General features: G+C 49.5%; 1 protein-coding gene across 1 annotated transcript; it reads left to right on the plus strand.

Moving 5' to 3' along the window:
- The first annotated feature begins 4,577 nt into the window (after positions 1-4,577).
- Pdyn (prodynorphin) lies at positions 4,578-16,269 on the plus strand. Its single transcript, XM_050133691.1, has 4 exons — positions 4,578-4,862; positions 6,037-6,096; positions 12,991-13,142; positions 14,255-16,269. The coding sequence occupies exons 3-4, from the start codon at positions 13,008-13,010 to the stop codon at positions 14,870-14,872; spliced, it is 753 nt and encodes a 250-aa protein (XP_049989648.1). The 5' UTR covers positions 4,578-4,862; positions 6,037-6,096; positions 12,991-13,007; the 3' UTR covers positions 14,873-16,269.
- The last annotated feature ends 3,081 nt before the right edge of the window (positions 16,270-19,350 follow it).

Below are 19,350 nucleotides of genomic sequence, written 5' to 3' on the forward strand. Positions count from 1 at the left end.
ATGGCCTTTGTGTGAAACTGTGAACGTGAAGCCAGAGTTGTGGTGGAGACTCCATGATGTTGGAGATGCCACAGCTGTGAGGGAAAAATCCATGCCCCCCCCCCTGCACCCTTCAGGTCTCTGAAGACACAAACTTGGCAACACCAAACAGAAGCTGTTCAAAGTGGCCCATCCCAAGTTGGTATCTCATCTTGATAGCATCAGCCATGTGGTGCTGGCTTTAAAGGCATAAAGAATGTAAGAGTGAAGGGGTTCTTGAGTTCTTCCTCTATGACTTGGGGGAGCTGTTGAGGCCAAGCAGGGGCAGGGGAGTCCTTGCCTGAAGGCCCCCAGAGAGGGGGAAAGGCTGTGAGAAAGAAGCCATTGTGCAAAGCTGGGAAAGTAAAGCCTGGTTTCAGTGGAGACCCCGAGATATTGGGGATGTCAGAACCATAGATATCTGCCAAGGAGTGCTCCATAGAGGGAGAGAAATCACCCCAAGAGAAAGATGTATGTTGCAGGCAGTGAACCTGGAGGGCCAGAGCCATCGAAGCTCTTTAAAACGAATGTCCTGTACATCAGATGTGCAGCTACAGAATGTGGTGTTTGCCCTGCTGGGATTAGGTCTTTCTTTGGTCCAGCATTTCCTCACTATGCTCCCATTCCTCTGTTCTGGACTGGTAAGGGATATTCCAAGCCATTGTATGTTTTTACCTTACCAGGGGTTACAGTTTGAATAGATTGTTTTGTGTCTCAGAAAAGACTCTGAACTTTGTTATTTGTAAACAGTGTTGAGACTGCCAAAGAGTAGGAGGACTTTTGAAGTTAGACTAAATGCATTTTATTGGCCGTGAGCAATATGACGCTTTGAATGAGAAATGTCCCTTATAGGCTTGGGTATTTACAAACTTGATCCTCTGTTGGTGGTGTTACTTGGGAGGTTGAGGGGGTGTGGTCTTCCTGGAGGAAGTAAATCATTGGGTGTGGGCCTTGAGATATGTAGTCTCACCCCATTTCCTATTTGCTCCCCACCACCTTGCTTTGTGTCTATATTCACAGGTGTGGTCTCTCAGCTTCTGGCTCCTGCTACATTCCTGATGGTTTACTCCCAAGCCTCCCTGTTGTGATGGACTCATCCCTCTGAAACCATAAACCCAAATAACTCTTTCTCCTTTAAGTTGTCTTGGTCATGGTGTTTAACCACAGCCACAGAAACGGAACTAAGACATTTCCTTACATTTTCTTCTATAAGTTTCGGAGTTGCAGGTCTTATACTTAGGTCTTTGATGCGTTCAAAGTAGATTTTTGTGCAGGGTGAGAGAGAAGACTGTCCGGTTTTCCCATCACCATTTGTTGAAAGTGTTACCTTTTCTCCGATCTGTGTCTTTTTCCATCTTTGTCAAGGACCGGGTGGCTGTAGCTACAGAATTTGTAACTGGTCCTGCACTGTGTTTCTCAGATTTATGTGCTGGTGTTTGCACCAGTCCCATGCATATGATGGAAGCCAGCTATGGTGATACACCAAGAAATACTCTTTTAATCTTTTGTACTCACACAGGGATTTTAATGTATTTTATGTTTCCGTGAAGAACTACCTCGGGATTCTGATATTGCTTTTGATAAGATAGCTATTTTCTCGGTATTGATTCGTCCAATCAGTGATCCTGGAAAGTCCTTTCATCTTCGAGTGTCTTTTCCTATTTTTTCCTTTGGTGTTTTAAAGTCTTCATTATTTTTCACACTGGGATAGGCTTATTCCGAGGTGGTTTGTTTGTTTTCCATCTCCCAGCCTATTTCTTAGTCTGCAAGCAGAAGGTGAGGGTCACAGCTGATCACAGGACAGCTGATGGATGAGAGAGGTTTGCAGCAATAAGAGCTGCCTTTGTTTCCTTTATTTTTCTGTCTTCTAACGTGATTTTCCTGAAACCTTTCTAACAGCAAACTTGAGGGTTGATTGTTTCAAGCATTTCCTTCACTTTGTTCTTTGTTTCTTGTCCATTTCATGATCAGAACTGGAGATCATCATTTAACGAGGACAGGCGGCAAGGCGCAGGAGAGAACGCAGGGATTAGTCCTGACAACTAGATAAAGCTGCCGCTATCTCCCTGCCTTCAGAGGATGACTCGGGCATTTGTGCATCTAAATGAGGTGTCCATCGGTTGTGATGGATAGAGTCAGCCCACAGGAGAGTCCAGGGAGCCCGGTTTCCTCTTTCCCTTCAATGGTGCTCAGAGGCCTGCGTTAGGACCTCAAGTGGGAGGGGTGTGTGTCCCAGGCCTAAGGGAGACAAACTTTGTGTTAGGGTTCTCCAGGGATAAGGAGAGTCTGTTATTAGCCTTCTGCAACATGTGCACAATAATTGTGTGTGTGTGCCTAGGCATGTGCATGCCTGCGTGCGTGCATGTGTGTGTGTGTATTTAGATAAAAATAAATACCGAAAATATTTGCTTTGAGGCTATGATGGCCTCCGGCAAAGGCTACTCAACACTGAGCATCTCTGCCTGCGCATCTCTTTATGATGTAGCATCTCCCACTTCTCTCTCTAGCGTCTGCTGATTTCCAGCTAAGGGAATGACGTCACCCCATCTCTTCTAGGATTCTTGGTCTATTCCAAGGTTATTGCCAAGAGCTTACGTCGGTAGAGATTAGGAGAAGGGAGGGGGAATTAAAGAGAATAGGAGCAGAGGGCATGAGAGTTAGATCTTGAGGATGAAGAAACAGCTCATTTTCAGGTTGTGAGATCTTCGGGTAGCAGTGACTAGAGACACTGGGAGCTCCAGCTCGGCAAGCAGGAAGACAGCCTGAGACATGGCTACCAGATGCCGGGCAAGTGCCTGGAAGTGTACGTTCCTGCCTGTCAGAGCCAGCCCTTGGTTCACCATGGAAGAGGAGTCCTGCAGAAGGAAAGATTAGGGTGGAGATGAGAAAGAGCAGGGGGCCTGGAGTCACAGCCAGAGGGACAGGGCATATGGGACCTCCCCACTCGCCCTGCATAACTGTCACTACACCAGACTGCAGCTGCTTAGTCACGCAAGGCTACATTGTGACAACCACATCACGGGGTGGCTTTGCTGAGGCTCCGGCGAAACAAGTGATGATGTCTGGGATGTGCTGGGATGTGCTAGGTACTCACCAAATGGCCCCTTCTGTCATCCTGGGTGTATGAGAGCATGAGATGGCCCAGCGGCAGGAAGAGGCTGATGCCCCAGAGAAGCGTGAAGCATGGCTGGTGCATCAGACCGAGCACGATTGAGCTAATCACTGCAACCACGAGGGCAGCTGTGAGGAAGTGCTGGGCATGTGCCAGCGACGGCAGACGTTCTTGGCATTTCCTCTTTTCTCTATGGCAAGCTCCCAATGGGGGCTCTTTTCCCCATTCTACGGATGAGCAAACTGAGGCCGAATCTATTAACTTGTCTCAGTACTCTGCACTGGTGAGTGGCAGAGGCAGAAGTTAAAGCCAGACTGCCGGTGTCACTAGCTGCTCTTGTCTACCTTGTTCTGGCAAACCGACTGAGTCTCAGAGGTGGACATTCTAGAGCCAAGTCCTCGGGGTGGGCCATTGTCCAGTAGGTAGGGAGTTAGGGCCAGATCCATCTGGGTCTGGATGACAGGTCTTGGTGACAGATATGCTACATTCAGGGGCCAGTCAACTCTCTAGCCTATGCTGCTGCACCTGGCCAGGACATGAGAATTAAACCTGACATCTTTGTTCACTGCCTGGTACAACCCAGGTGTTCATGACATGCACTCCCTGGCCAGCCGCTGGCAGTCTCCCCGCCGAGGCAAACAGTTGTGCTGCTGGCTAAAGAGACAAGCATGTTTTCTTCCACACTCAGAGATGCCCATGTTCTGGGAGCTGTTTCCAGCTGTGCAGACCCTGCAGGCTGCTCATGGCGGGGTGGAGGGGTCCCATGGGGCGGATGTGATCCCTCCCAGATATATCACAGCCGGGACTCTGAGGACTCCCCCTGTTACTGCCAGAGGAAACTGAAAATCGAACCGCAGCCCCTGGTTGTAAGGGAAAGGCAGCGCCTGGCATCAACTCGGGCAGGTGCCCAAGTCAACTGGCACCCTAACACAACTGTGCACTCTTCTCAGTGTGTGCGTGTGACCCAGCCAACATGGAGCTGAGTGTTCCTTTTCCATAGCCAAGAACTGTTGTGGGCACTCCAAGACATTCCTTGGTCCCTATATTTTGAGACAGCCTTCCTTGTCCCAGTATTTCTGTTTCTCTGACTCTCTGTCCTTCTTTACCTCCTAGTCTCCGAGAGCCTCTGTGGCTGTGCGTCTTTTTCTCTTTTCCTCTTGCTTTGTCTGCACTCTTCCTGTGTCTCAGCCCCGCCTGTTTCCGTTCTCTGTCTGCTGACTTTCTCTCTGCCTTTCTATTTCACTCAGTCTCTCCATCTTTCTGTCTCTGCCTTTCCCCACCTTTGTCTCTGCTTTCCTGTGACACTCTCCGGGAAATGCGGAAAGTGGCCGGATTGGAAGTGACAAACAGCACTACACTGCGAATCCACCCCCAGACTGCGCACTTGCGTCCTCCCCCACATCCCATCACCAGCTATTGTGTCTCACCCAGGCCCAGGGAGTTGAGTGGAAGGGCCTGGGGGGTCTGAGCTCTGACTGCTTTGCCATTTCCCCATTGGCTCCTGGCAGCGTGTGCTGTGCTAGCAAGCGCAAGAGGGCTGAGCGACAGGGGGAGACTCTCATCCATAAAAGGGGGGGAAAGGCTCCAGAACTGCCATTCTAAGGGGACTTGGTAGCCCTCACAGCTTCCTCTGTGGCACTTCTCTGAGCTAGAGTCAGGGTGCCTCCTGACTCTTGGATCGGCCACCCGACCACCCGACCAGCCAGAATACCAGGGACAAAGCAATATACAGGTAAGATCTGCAGGCAGCTCAGGCATGCTGGCTTGACGCATCTGCCCCTGACGCCAGGCAGAGGGACCCGTGGGAGCTTGGGCTGGGAGAAGTCAGGTTTGGTTCTGACTACTCAGAGCAGAAAGTCGTCCTTTCAAGGCTAGTTGACAAAAGCCAGGTCAGGGAGTCCTAAGAGCTGCCTGCCCTCTAGAACCCAAGCCCTGTACAGTCCTGACTTACCCAGGTGCTAGCTGCGCCTAAGCTCTGCCACACAGCGGTCCCCATGCTAGTTTCCAGGGTCTGAGGGGAAGGGGGCAACCTGGGCGGAAGACCAAGAGGTTTCACTAATTAGCCGGATTTTAAAGGTTAACAGCCTCACCGGACTTAGAGAACAAGGACTGGGAACGTTAATGAGGTCCGGGACTCGGCATTTGCCAAGTGTGGAGCGGCACCATCAACGCGTAAACAAGCGCCGTCCGTCTTTTTTATTCTTTCTAATTCATGTTTAATCGCTGATGAGGTGCTAATTTGCTATGATGTTACTCCGAATGGAGGCTGTGGGAGCGTGGCTAGACACCCGAGCCGGCCGAGCAGGGCTCGCCAATTTTACTTTGAAAAGACTTGTTGCGTTCATGTAAATTACGCCGGAGGCAGTTAAGTTAGGCTGCAGGAAGCTCGCTTGGGGAAAGCCATGGGCTCTCTTATAGCAATGCCCACATCCAAAGAAGTATTGTGGAACCCCAAAGTTTGACATTAGTAATAAAGCTGGCGAGCTTCAGAGAAGGTGGCTGGAGACCACTCCATGGTTGAACAGTAAATTCTGTGGCTTGTTACTTTCGCTGGTTTTTTTTTTTTTTTTTTTTTTTTTTTTCTGAGAACCTCTCAAGGTTTACAAGTATCCCTTAATAAAGCCTCCAAGCTCTTTAGGTTATTGGATCTGGTTTCAAGCACCCTCCCACAGACAGCGAACTCTCATTATCGCCCTTCTGCCAAGGGTTGGTGAAATAGACACCGTTCATCCTCCTAATCTGACAGGCATGGCTGTCAAGATCTGTTGCGAAACCTTTCCTGACGTCAATCCCTTTCCGTTCCTTCTCGTGGGGGCTTTCCTCCTGCTCACTGCTCACCTTCCTTCCCTGCACCCCTCACCACTGCCTCATCTCACCCCACTCTGCCTTTTGTTCTGTTTTTGCAGGTCATTCTTCCCCAGGCTTTGAGATCTGTGCGGGGGAAGTCCTTGAAGCAGCCACAACGGGTGAGTTATGGTGCTGGTGTATGTGTGTGTGTGTTTACCCACACACTCCTGAGCCCATTGCTTTGTCCTCACTGTGCTAAGAATGCTGGGTGGCAGGCGACTCTCCTTGTCTCCCCGAGTAGCTGACAGCTGAGTTTGGGGTGTCCCAGAGCTCCCACAGCAGCTGTGTGGTAGGCTCCCCAGTTCTGCTGCAGCAGGCTGCTCAAGTGCTTCGCTCTGGGGTGTTTGAGAAAGCACACGGAAGACTGTGAAAACTCACAGGATTCCCTGAGCGCTACTTCAAGAATTTCCCAGGTATCACCTGAGAGTGCGTGGCCACACCTGAGCCTAGACTGAGTTTAAACTCCGTAGCCAGCCTTCCCTTGCTGGGTAATTTTGCAACAATTCTTTTCCTTTTCTGGGTCTTAATTTCCTCACTGATATAATGCAGATAATAATAATAATGTCCTTTCCCTCATATCTCCGTGAGGCTCCGAAGGGAGGCTGTATGCACCTGGTATTTGGTAGGCACTCAGTAAATGCATGGCCAACTCTCTGCTGATTCAAAATGGCGGGCTTCAGAATGAGCCCCCCCCCCTTCCTTTTCTTATATGACATCTTCGGTCACCCCATTCCATGCTGCCGTGTGCTCTTCCAGGGAAATATGACTAAAACTCAGATCTTTCTGGGGCCAGTGTTCCTCTCTGCACCCCTACAGATGACTTCATTTCTTTATCTGCCCTCCCCTGACAATGAAATCCCTCCCTGACATCTCATCGCTGCCCCCGATATCCTGGCCCATCTTTTCTATATTTCATATCTCACTTTTATTCTTCGAGGGGTCATCGCTGCTTTGGTTTCAGTGCATATCTGAGGAAGGGCAGTCAGCAGGTGATTTCCCTCACCCACTTGCTCATCTCGGCTCCTAAGTGACTGGCAGATCTTAGGGGTCTGACATGGTGTTAAAACAACTTCACCGAGACAGAGCTGACCACAGTGGGAAGAGATAGGGACGTCAGGCTGAGCTATGTCTCCAGGTCCTTTGCAGCCCAGCCTGGATCCTACTCCACGCCCCCACCACAGCTCTCATATCTGAGGCAGGTGACATGCTCAGGAGTTTTCTCCTCACTCCACCCCAGTTACCCCACTTGCCAGAATGCTTGGCTACGACTTGCAGACATACTCACCAGAGGAGATGTGTCTACGGTAGCTTCACCTGCCTGTGTTCCCAGTCTTATTCCTGTAAGATTCAATTTAACTTGATAAGGGTTTCCTGAGCTGTTACTATGTAGCAGATTTGGGGAGAGGCAGAAGAGGACACTGGCATTTACCTCCTTTTCCTTGCTTCCTCTCAGCCCCGCCCTCTCTTTCCCCGGTATCTGCACTGCCCTCCCACCCACTCGTGTCCCTTTACTCTGACTCTTCATCTCTCTCCTTGACCTCTCGTTCTCCGTTTTTCTTTCTCCTTATCCTACAAATGCACCAAACGACAATAAGGGAGGGGGGAGGAGACCCCATTACAAATCTGACAGCGGAGACACATTCCTTTAGAACTGCAGCTAATGATGTCACCGAGACCGTGACCATTGGGGCCTGGGCTGCAGGACCCGTATTTCTATTTGTCTCTCTGCTCAGCAAATGTGATGACCTTTGGGCAAGGCCTGGTCCTATGTCTGTGCTTTGATACATGCTGAACAAAAGATTGGCTCATTTTCTGCTCAGAACTAAAGCCATTCTGCAAACTGGTTGCCCCTCCTCTATGAGTGAGCATTTCTCAATAAGGGGCATCCTCCAGTTTCAGAGCCTTCTGTTGGCAGCCCCTTGAGAACTCACAAAAATGAACTTGCTACTTTCTATTAAGGTGAAAAGTCCCAAAGTGGTTTCATCTTCAGGAGTGTGACAGTCTGGGGGTTAGCCCACAGGACATGCCATGTGTCCCTATACCTCTGGACAGCGGGTGCAATCGGTGGATTAATGTCATGCCTAGTTCCCATCTCTCTGAGTTACTGCATTCCCACCTAAAAAGTGGGGCTGACAGTGCCCAGATCACAAATGCAGGTGATTCCTATCAAAGATATAAAGCATTTGGCCTCCAGGTGGAGGATGCTACAGATTCCAGTCCTGCCACCAGGGCAGTTCTCCTCTGAAGCCTGAGCCTTTACTGACAGCCTGCCTTGAGGGGCCATCTGGAGGCGTCTGGCCCAGAGCAGTGGCTCACAGTTTGATAGATTCCAGCGAGGCTGTCACCGGAGGGTCACAGAAACACTGACATGTGTCAAGGTGGGTGTGAGAGCTGGAGGTTCTCCTGACTCATTGTGTGACCTTAAGCAAATGACTTCATTCTTCCCTCTTCCCATTTCCTCTTCCTCCAAATAGACATAATCATATGCATACATTGCTCCCAGAGATAATTGTGATGTTAAATCATGCTATTATTATTCCTCCCTGGCTTTTCAAATAAAAATGCTTGTTGCCTCTGGAGCCCCAGCTGACTACAGTAGAAATATCTCAGAGCTAGGTAGAGGACAAAAAATGAAATCAAAACAAAACCCACTCTTTCAAGGAACTCTGGATAATAAGACCAGACCATCCCTTTATACTTTATTTAAAGTGCCCGATGTGTGCCAGGCATAGGTTTAGTGTGCCTACACGGTCTCTCACCTGATGGCTAAACAACCCCTAAACCCTTTGTTATTAGCCCCACTGTCTAGTAAAGGAAATTTTTCTCCAAGTGGTGGTAAGTGGCTAGCTGGAGTCTGTGCTCTGCTCTCCTACTGAGCAGACTCAGTGGCCTGCAGCGGGATTGGAGGGGCCGCCTTCTCAAAACCATCTAACACCTCTCATCTCAAGTTGCTTTCCCAAGTTGTTTGAGTCAGCCTTCCAAGTGTGGCAGAGACAAGTGTTTATTCGGTGCTTTGCAGGGACAGTGGGGACTGGTCTGTGAGTATGTCCCCCTATGACTAGGACCAAAGTGAGATGCAAGTCCAATGCCTCAAAGGCTTTTGACGTTTTTTCCAAACAAGTTGGAAATAAAGGTTCTCCCCGGTTGGAAAACTCCCAGCTTTAAAATGTCTGTTTATTCAATCAACAAACTTGTATGGAACTTCTGGTCTCATCTGAGTCCTGGATGGGGCTCTCGGACCCATTCATCTATCATCCACCCACCCATCTGCCCATTCATCCATCCATTCGTCCACCCATCTGTCCATCCATCCATCTATCCATCCATCCATGCATCAATCACACAAACTTCTCTGGTCCTCTCATGATGTTTCAAACAAATGCAAACTATAGCTAGGCCCACGAAGCTGGCACAAACTGGCCCCTGCCCCTTCTTGGCATTTAGTTCTCCAGTTTCTCTTTGATGTATTTTTTCTCAACTGTGGCCTCCCTGTCATGGTCAAGCATACCACACGCACTCATACTGCAGAAACTTTGCAATGACAAAATCCCCTCTTGTGTCAGACTCAGATAGTCAGATGTACTATGTGCTGGGGCTAGCATGGGTGGCTGCAGGAGCTCCAAGGAGAGATCATGTCCAGACAGACTTCCTGGAGGTGATTCCTAAGGCTGAGTTCTAAAGACTCAGTGAGAGTTATTTAGGTCAAAGATAATAGGAACGGGTAACCAGTGTTCAGGGCAAAGGGAATTCTGAATGCAAGGGCTGGGGATAGCATGCATTGGCCCTTGGTTATGGAGCTGGGGAAAATATTGCTTCAGCATTATGGGGTTATCTCGAGGATTTCCTCATGTTAAGATATGTTCAGGATGGAGCACAGAAAGACATACAGTGTGCACTCTGCAAATAGAGGTTCTCTGCGTTGGGAAGGCTGCTGGGTATAGGCAGAAGGAGTCAGACCTCTGGGAGGCATTATGGAGCCTGAGAGGCTGGAACAGAACTGGGTCAGATGAGAGTGTCCAGAGAGTCCCTGGCTACCATGGAGATTGTGTCTAGGGGGATACCAGTTTTGTATAGAGAGTTCGAAATTGGGTCTATTTTAGAGCTTGGTGCTTTTGGAAGTCTCCCAACAGGTGTTAGAGACTGACACTGGATCACCAGTGCTTTCATTTGCTCAAATATTATAATGGGTCAGGTCAGCTATTCTTAGTATCAGAAAAACAACACACACACACGCACATGTGCACACACACACACCAAAAAACAAAACAAGCTCCCCCCCCCCACAAACCATGAACCTTTTATTTTGTCTGCATGTAAATGGAACATTCGCTTGCCCAGACCTCTGATTTTCTCCTCTGATAGAACAGGGCACTAACCCGAGGGACGTGGAAACTCATAGGGTACATAGGCATAGCTCTCTGCATTTTCTACTCTGAGCTTCCCTGTGCCAGCAGCAGTTGAGCCCAGTCTCAGGAGAAGCACATGGACCTGCAGTCTGGCCTACAGTTGCATAGAACTTAGGACAAACTATCAAGCTCCTGACACCAGTTTTTGCTTCTCTAAAGTGGGCCAATCACGCCTACCTCTCAGCGAGTGGGTAGACTAGGCTTGGGCTTAGAGTCAGGGCTCTGCAAATTGTTGCTGGGACTCGTGGAAGACTTAGCTGTTGGTGACTAAACCTGTTCTAGAAACTGCAATTATTAGCTGGAGAGAATCAACAGAGTGGGCTCTGCACCCCAGCTCCCTGCAACAGAAGCACCGCCATAGGGGCTTAGGGCAGGAGAAGCTCAATGATGGCACCTGAGACAATGGTCAGGAAGGCTCTGGTTGGGGAGCCTACTGCGTGCTTCGAGAGAGGAGACCTGTTCTGGAGTGTGTTCCAGGGTTTGGGCTCATGGGTGGAATCTTTGAAGCTCCTGGACATCAGAAGAGAGAGGGCAGTTTGCAGGAGGAGAGCAGACAGTGTCTCTTTTCTTGGAGACAGTAGGTCAGGATGTCTATGTGGGGAAGAGAGTAAAACCCCCCCAGCTGGCCAGCTAGGGGTCTCTGGGGTCTCACCGTTTGGCTTGCAGGAACTACATGGTGATTTGACCATAAAAAGTTGACTGACGAAGCCAGAGTGCTGAGTCAGTGGTTGGGATGAACACTGAATTTGCAAAGGACCCCATATTGGTGTGGGATTGTTTTGTGACTTATGTCATCACCAGTTAGGTTCTCAGCACCCATGCCAGGCAACTCACAGCTGCCTGTCACATCAGCTCTGGGGGATCCAGGGCACCCTCTTCTGGTCTCCATAGGTATCTGAAATATATATACCCCACCTGATACTGACATATAGTTAAAAATAAAATAAAAATATTTTAAAAATTGGCTGTGAGGGGGACAACTTTAATTTTTTACCCCAATTGAAATATAATTACATGATTTTCCTCTTTCCTGTCCTCCCTCCAGTCTTTCTCATGCCCCTTCCTTCCAACCACACCCATATTCCCCTCTCAAAAGGGACAGTTATAATAAGCTTCCTTATAATCCATCAGTCCACAGGTCAAGCACTTACTAAGGGCCTATGTATTGGCTGGAGTTTTAAATGCTGGGATAAAAAGCTAAGACAGCTAAAGTCAGTGCCTCTGAGAACTAACGTTCTAGTTGGGGGAAATGGTAAAGGCGGATACCTCAGCCAGTGTGAGCCTGTCCGGCCCTGTGACATTTAGTTTATTTAACACAGAGAGGCAGTCTTGTGAAAACCTGAGGTCAGAATACTTCAGAGGAAGAAAACAAACAAGGGCAGTGAGACAGGAACAAACTTAGCCTGTCTGAGGCCCACCAGCAAGTACTGCAGAGGACAAGAGAGAGTCTCTCTGTTCAGTGTGTGTGTGTGTGTGTGTGTGTGTGTGTGTGTGTGTGTGTGTGTGTATGTGTGTGCCTGCATGCCTGAAGGGGCGGAGTGCTTGCTCGGCTAGTTAGGGGGTGCACTATGGCGATGGAGACGGTACAAGTTACTGGCAGGTGAGACCTAATCAAGGAAGGAAGACATAAAAGGAGGGGGAAAGCTCCCCAGGAAGAAAAATCAGCACGTGCAAGGCCAGGAGGTGAGAGAGGAGATCCCAGACCTCACTGTTGGGGTTAGGGGTGGGGTCAGACAGAGAGTGTCTGACGGTGAGGCAGAGGCTGAGGCTTTACTCCACTTTGTGGGTGCCTTCTCCGAATTACTAAGCCGAGAAGGGTATTTCATGCTCCAATCCGAGAAGCTAAGGAGGGAGGCCAGTGTGAAGGGGGGGGGAGGGGTGAAGGGGAGTTCTGGTCCTCCTGAGGAGCAGTGCTAAAGAGAAAAGGGCGAGCTCTAGAGAACTTGCAAAAACCAGTAAGAACGGGAGTGTATGTCAGTCATACAATGCTTGTCTACCATGTATGAGGCCCTTGGTTCTATCCCCAGCACCAGAGAGGGAGGGAAAAAGGGACAGAGACAGAGAGACAGAGAATGAGACTAGGAGACAGAAAAGGAAAGAAGGGGAGGGAGAGAGAGAGAGAGAGAGAGAGAGAGAGAGAGAGAGAGAGAGAGAGAGAGAGAGAGAGAGATCATAGATCATTCCAGCTTGGGGACTCAGGTCATACTGCACACCTTCCGGTTGGTGATAGCCCAGGTGTGTCTTGCAGTTGGACAGACCCAATCGAGCCCTGACTCCCCAGCTTCCTAGCTGTGTGGAACCATTTTCCTGTGCCTCAGCTTCCCCACCTGTCCAGTGAAAACTACAGCACAGCCTGCCTTGCAGAGCTGCTGCGTGGATTGTGAACAGAGAAAAGTTCCCAACGGCAGTGATTACTCAGCCCTCCCGTCAGCCCTTATTCCGTGGCCTTGACTCCCACTTTCCCACCCCAGCTTCTGTGTCCTTGACTACTCGACAGGAAGGAGAATGCCCGCCCGCCTCATGCTGCTCCTACACAGAGACGTGAGTAAGAGATGTGGCCTTGTCAGCTCAGGACAACTTCACCATCTTGTCCTTCTCCCTCTCCAGCAAAAGAGTGAGGCAGAATGGCGTGGTCTGTGCTGATGCTGGCGGCTTGCCTCCTCGCGGTGGTGCCCTCCGACGATGCAGCGGACTGCCTGTCCCTGTGCTCCCTGTGTGCAGTGAGGCCTCAGGACGGGCCCCATCCTATCAACCCCCTGGTAGGTCTCGGCAAAGCTTCTCCATACCATTCTAGTTGTGGGTGGAGCCCAGAGACGGGAGGTAGCACATCTGGGCAGCTGCTGAGTCTGCTGCACCTACTGCATCGTTCATGGCCTCTCCTGCCCTCCAGTCCGGTGGGGACCAGGGTCTGCTGCTGTCTAGTTCCCATTGCAGTCCAGACTTCATCACCATGGCTCCCCCAGGCCTGCACAGAGACCATGTTTCCAGGCAGCCAAGTGCTTGGCAACAGGGTGTAGACCATTTGGGTGCTCGATGTGCTGTCTGCAGCACTGGGTACACATTCCAAGGCTTCTGTTTCTGACTGATAGTCACCTCAAAATTCGGTCATCCCTGTCAGGATGCACTTGGTGGGCTTGGAGCCTCCGCCCCTCTCCTGGTCCTGCTCTGTTGGTGCTGCTCTGGGCCACCCTCCCCCACATGCCTCACCCTGCACTGCAGGTGGACTGCAGCCGAGTTGGCTGTACTGTGGTGGACAACCCGCAAGGTTGAATTCTGGCCCTTTCTAGCCCCCTCACTCTGAAACGGTTCTCCGAGTCTCACTCTCCTCATCTACAAACCGAGAGCGATTCTCTGAGATCATGATGATGGCAAGTGTTTACTCTCTGAGTCTAGTCTACATCCGTTGAGCCGCGCAGTGTGTCCTGCTCACTGCGGGGGGGGGGGGGGAGCAATGTGGCGACACATGGGGACTCCAGCCTCAGACCTTCAGAATTCAAGTCCCAGCATTGCCCACTGCCGTCACTACCATTATAATCGAGGTGACTGAATGCTCCCTACAGCACTATGAAGCAGATCCTATGATCCCCCCCAGGACACATGCGCAGGTGTATAGACCCCTCCCATTCCCTATGCGTATCCTTCCTGCTGTTCTGAACCTCTGTTTCTAAAGTGTTAGCCGTCCCCTCCACTTCTGGTAGAGAACTACACCCTTTGGTGTATGCATATGTGCAGGGCATTAGGAAGATCTTGCTTCTCCTCTCGGCATTTCCACCCTTGCCTCTGTGCCTTTGGGATAAGTCTGATTTCTCACCTCTCGCATGATGACAGTCATTTGGTGTCATTACTTCTGTGCTCTTTGGGATCCTTTCAGATTTGCTCCCTGGAATGCCAGGACCTGGTGCCACCAACAGAGGAGTGGGAGAGATGCCAGCGCTATTTGTCTTTTTTCGCCGCCTCTGCCGTTGGGCTCCCGGGCAAGGATGACGCGGATAACGAGGTTGCTTTGGAAGAAGGGTACAGTGCACTGGCCAAGCTCTTGGAGCCCCTCCTGAAGGAGCTGGAGAAAAGGCAATTCCTCACCAGCGTCTCAGAGGAAAACCTCAGGGCTCTCTCGGGCAGGTTTGGGGATGGAAAGGAGTCTGAGCTGCTGGTGGGTGCCGAGCAGATGAATGACGGAGCCACGCAGACTGACGCACTGCATTTCAACGAGGAGGGCTTGAGGAAACAGGACAAACGCTATGGTGGCTTTTTGCGCAAATACCCCAAGAGGAGCTCAGAGATGGCCGGGGACGAGGATGGGGGTCAGGATGGGGAGCCGGTAGGGCATGAGGACCTATACAAACGCTACGGGGGCTTCCTGCGGCGCATTCGGCCCAAGCTGAAGTGGGACAACCAGAAGCGCTATGGCGGCTTCCTTCGGCGTCAGTTCAAGGTGGTGACTCGGTCCCAGGAAAACCCCGATACCTATTCTGAAGATCTAGATGTTTGATGCGTAATACTTCCCCACCAGGGAGTTGGGTCAAGAGCCCCCCCCCTTCCTGTACTAGAGGCCACCTCTTCACCCCTTCCTGCTTGTCCCACCCCCTGCTCCATTCAGCATTCACGTGGAAACATCTAAGCCCAGCCCACCCCTGTTCTGCCTGTGAGTGAGTGCAGTATTTGCAGTCAGTGACAGAGAAGAGCGACAGTCCCTGGCCAATAGGTCCCATGTCCGGTTCAAACCTGTAGGGCTCTACCCCCATCAGTGGTGGTTTTTGACACCAACCCAACCACGCTGTCCCTATGACATCCCCCACCTCAGAATCCAGGGAAGACTTGTTCTTCATACCTGTCAATCTGTGATCCCCAAACTTCACTGATCACCAGCTCCTCTCAGAAGAAAAATGAGCTGTCCCTGACAGCGTGCATGCATGAGACAGAGTAGAAACTTAAAACAAGATATCTAGAAATCCTAACCGCATTTTCACCATCAGGGGCTCTTTTAAGGTACCCTGCTCTGGAGGCCACGGTTAAATGAAAGACCTTTTTCGTGGCAGGGATTATGACCCCAGTGAGGCCAGGCCTCTAGTGGCTAAATGCCCAGTCTGAGCATCCAGAGTTCTCGTGGCTTCAAACATGTCTGGAAATGCCCACTCCTAGGCTCTGGATTGGGGTAGTGCCTTTCCCCCACTGCTCATGCCGAAAAACCATGAGCTTCTAAAGGCTGAGACGGTAAGAGGGGAGCAAAGCAAACCAATTTGTTCTGTGCATCAAATTCAGAATCCGGGCCAGTTCCCACAGCCCTCATTAAAAAGGATCAGAATCACACTTCTGCCCCATGAGGAACTGAAGCCGAGTGGAGACAGGAGGCTGAGCGCAGCTGTGTTCTTCGGGAGCTGAGTTGGCTGCGGGAGTCCGAGCCATTTGGCTGAGTCATTTGGCCCAGCATACGCACGGGCACGGGCGCTGGGAAAGGGGATCCAGACGCTGCAGCTAAAGGAGCGTCTCACCTCAACACTACAGTGAGCCGTACTCCCTATGTCTCCAAGTAAACAACTGAGTGTTCGAGATCAGCTGGAACCCCTTGATTCCTATAACCCAGAGTCAGACGCAGGGCCCTCCTCGGTTTCAAATCGTCCCAGCATCAGGCAAATGTTGATGTCGGTAGGTTAGGGAGATGGGGCTGGATGGGAGAGGAAACAGACTGGATTTGCATTTTTGCATTAGCTGTCGTGAGTGGTCCCTCTCCACGCATAGGAGCTCTTTGTGTGTTCTGAAATCTGTATATTGTGTTGGGATGACTTTATGTGCTGCTCAAACATCACATTTATCCAACTTACTTGGAATACGTGAGTCCTTAATAGGCCTGTGTAATTCCCTACTTCTCTGGTATAATAAATAAGATTGTGCTGATGACTTGGTGTGTTTGCCTGAACAGTAGTCTCCGGAGGAAGTCTACTGCACTATATATGCATATATGATCCGTATATACCCACATAAGCACACACGTGTATAGCTGTATTGGAGGACTGAACCTGGTGCCTCATGCATGATTGGCAAACACTCTTCCACTAAACTATAACTCCAGTCCCTATAGTCATATTACAAAACAAAGTGTGGAATAAAGAAAACGAGGAAGTGAGTGTGCCCTAGGCTCAATTCTGTAAATTGAGTCTGGGTGACTTTGGGTAAGTCATTGACTCCTCTGGGCCTTTGCTGTTTTTCTGTCTTAGTAGCCACATCTGATTCTACTGCTATTTTAACTACCCAAGGCCTACAGTCAGCATCCAATGGCTAGACTGCCATCCAGACTACAGCCTGGCACAATTTCCAGTCCTGCCTGCACTGGCTTGGCCACAGTCACCAAATGTAATTTTTTAAAAAAAAAACTTATTTAACCTTATTTTATGTGCATTGGCATCAGATCCCATGGAACTGGAGTTAAAGACAGTTGTGAGTTGCCATGTGGGTTCTGGGAGTTGAATCTGGGTCCTCTAGAAGAGCACCCAGTGCTCTTAACCAGTGTTCTCTCTCCAGTCCTCCAAATGTAGTATTTAATCTAAGTTGTTTTATTTTCCAATAAAGACTCGGGAGTAAGATGTTGAGATAAAAATCTGCTAGATCAGAGAAACCAATAAGCAATCAGCTGACTTTCCTTTTTAGCCATAGACCCAGAGAGAGAGAAAGAAAGAGAAAGGAGGGTGAGAGAGAGAGAGAGGGAGAGAGAGAGAGAGAGAGCCTCCACACTGTCACAAACCAAAAAGATCGAGAATCTCTAAGTCCCTCCCTACTCCTTCCTGTGTCTCTCTATCCATCCATCTTACCAGGTCCTCCGTACTCTCTATGGGCAATTCTTGTCAACTAGTCACTGGCTCTGCCCAATCCAAGGTTAATTTTATTAACACAGTCTCAGAGTTTCATAGTGCCATCAAATATCAGGCAACACTTCTTGTTTATATAAAATATAGACTAGTAGGACCTTGTTTATAATGCGGCTGAGCGGATCAGATGAAATCATACTTAAAAAGTTCCCAGCGCTTAGTAGGTTCAGTAAATGAGTTTCCTTCCCTGTGTGGTCTTCAGAAACAACAGTGAAGTTGGGCAATTCAGCACTAGAAAAGCGAGGACAGAGAGAGGTACTGCCCGCCCCCTCAGAGGCCCTCTTCCAGAGCTGGGAAACTGGGACAGGTCACAGAGACGTTCCTAACAAGAGTGGATGTGTTAGTGGCAGACAAGCGCCACCCTCTGCTAACCTGCCATCATTGAAAGGTGCAGACGAAGTGCCTTTACATGGGATGTGTCAGTGACTCAGCGCCTGTAGACGTGGCTTCCTTTGGAACACTTGGAACACTGGAACACAGAAAGCCTAGGGCCCCGGAGATGGGACACTCATTCTCTAGTGATTAAATGAGGCACTAATTGAAGGCCTACTGTGTTTGGAAGACCTGCTGCAGAATGAACATGTTCTTTGTTCTTACAGTGTTATAGAAAGCCAATTTGGTTTTTTTTGGTTTTTCAAGACAGGGTTTCTCTGTAGCTTTGGAGCCTGTCCTGGAACTAGCTCTTGTAGACCAGGCTGGCCTCGAACTCACAGAGATCCACCTGCCTCTTCCTCCCGAGTGCTGGGATTAAAGGCAAGCGCCACTACTGCCTGGTCTGAAATCCAACTTTTTTTTTTATTGATTTTTATTGAGCTCTACATTTTTCTCTGCCTCTCCCCTCCCTGTCTCTCCCTCCCCTTCAACCGTTTCCTAAGGTCCCCATGCTCCCTGAAATCCAAATTTTGAAACTGTACTCAGAGAACTTAGCTTTATTCATGATTTTGCTAGCAGGCAATGTACCAATACCAAAGGCAGTGCTTTGTGTAAGTCTGGTTCCATCTTGAAGTTTCTTACTACTTTTATAGTCTATATTGGGAGTGTTGAACACTCCAACCATCTGAGTGTGCTCTCTGGGTTCCGTGACCGCTGACAGGGAGCGTCTACTGTAGTTCGGGCATGCCTTGGACTACATGGTTATTGGCATGTGGCATGGGCATTGCTGGGAGCTGTTAAGATGTTCTCACTCTAGGAAACAGGATTTTGATGTCTAACTGGACAGCTGTGTCAACTGTTTCTTAAGACAGATTTACAGGCGTTTGCTTTTCCCAAGATAAGAGGAAGGGGATTCAACCTAAGCAGGCAGGCGCACAAAGAGCAGAACTCAGGAAAATTCAGACTCCTTCTGTCTCTGCTTAGCCCTACAGTTCTCAGGCAGAAACTGTTAAGCTGTAACAGTGCATGGTAGCAGCTATGTTAGGTACGCAGACTACTGAGCACTTAAGATATATATTCCTCTCTCCCCCTTCAACAGGCTAGAGGTTCAGCAAGTAAGGAAAACTATGAAGCTAAAGTTAAAAACAGCGGCAACTTGCCATAGAGAAAAGAATGGGGATACGAAGTGAAGGACAGTGGGTTACCCAGACAATCCTTCTCTTAGGGGGATTTCTTTCCTGCTCGTCATGGGAAAGGGAGTAGGAAGGAGCCTAAGTTTTGAATTTATTCTACCCAGCCACACCCAGGTCCGAAGCAGACACTGCGTCTGCCTGACCACGTTTGTAGCCTGACACTTGGCAGCACTGACTTCTGTCATGTCTACCTGTGGGATCCTGATCCTGTGTCATCTGTCAGCCTAGAGTGTTCTCTGGAGAAGGTTTTTCTGCTGCTTTCAGAACTGGTTTCTGACTGCCTCAAATGGGTAAAGCAAGACTATTTGTTGGCTTATATAATGCAAACCCTAATAAGGCTGTGCTTCAGGAGAACTGGAACAAGGGACTCTCTAAGGACCTCAGGACCTGTCTGTCAGTAGGCTCTATGTATTTTTCCAGTGGCTCCCAAAAGTTTTAGCCCTCAACATGCAGGTTTCTGTTTTATGTATTATTTTCACAATAGTCCTAGTCAATATTCTGTTATACCTTTGGCAACATTTAGGTCTTATGACCAAAACTGA

Source organism: Alexandromys fortis, unplaced genomic scaffold (assembly GCF_014885135.2).
Source record: "Alexandromys fortis isolate MF-2015 unplaced genomic scaffold, M_Fortis_MF-2015_v1.1 scaffold_6, whole genome shotgun sequence".
In the NCBI taxonomy this organism is placed as follows: Eukaryota; Metazoa; Chordata; class Mammalia; order Rodentia; family Cricetidae; genus Alexandromys; species Alexandromys fortis.

Coding starts and splice junctions, on each gene's coding strand:
- Pdyn (XM_050133691.1), top strand. CDS start 13,008: ATGGCGTGGTCTGTGCTGATGCTGGCGGCTTGCCTCCTCGCGGTGGTG. Junction 13,143..14,254: donor CCCATCCTATCAACCCCCTG/GTAGGTCTCGGC, acceptor GGATCCTTTCAG/ATTTGCTCCCTGGAATGCCA.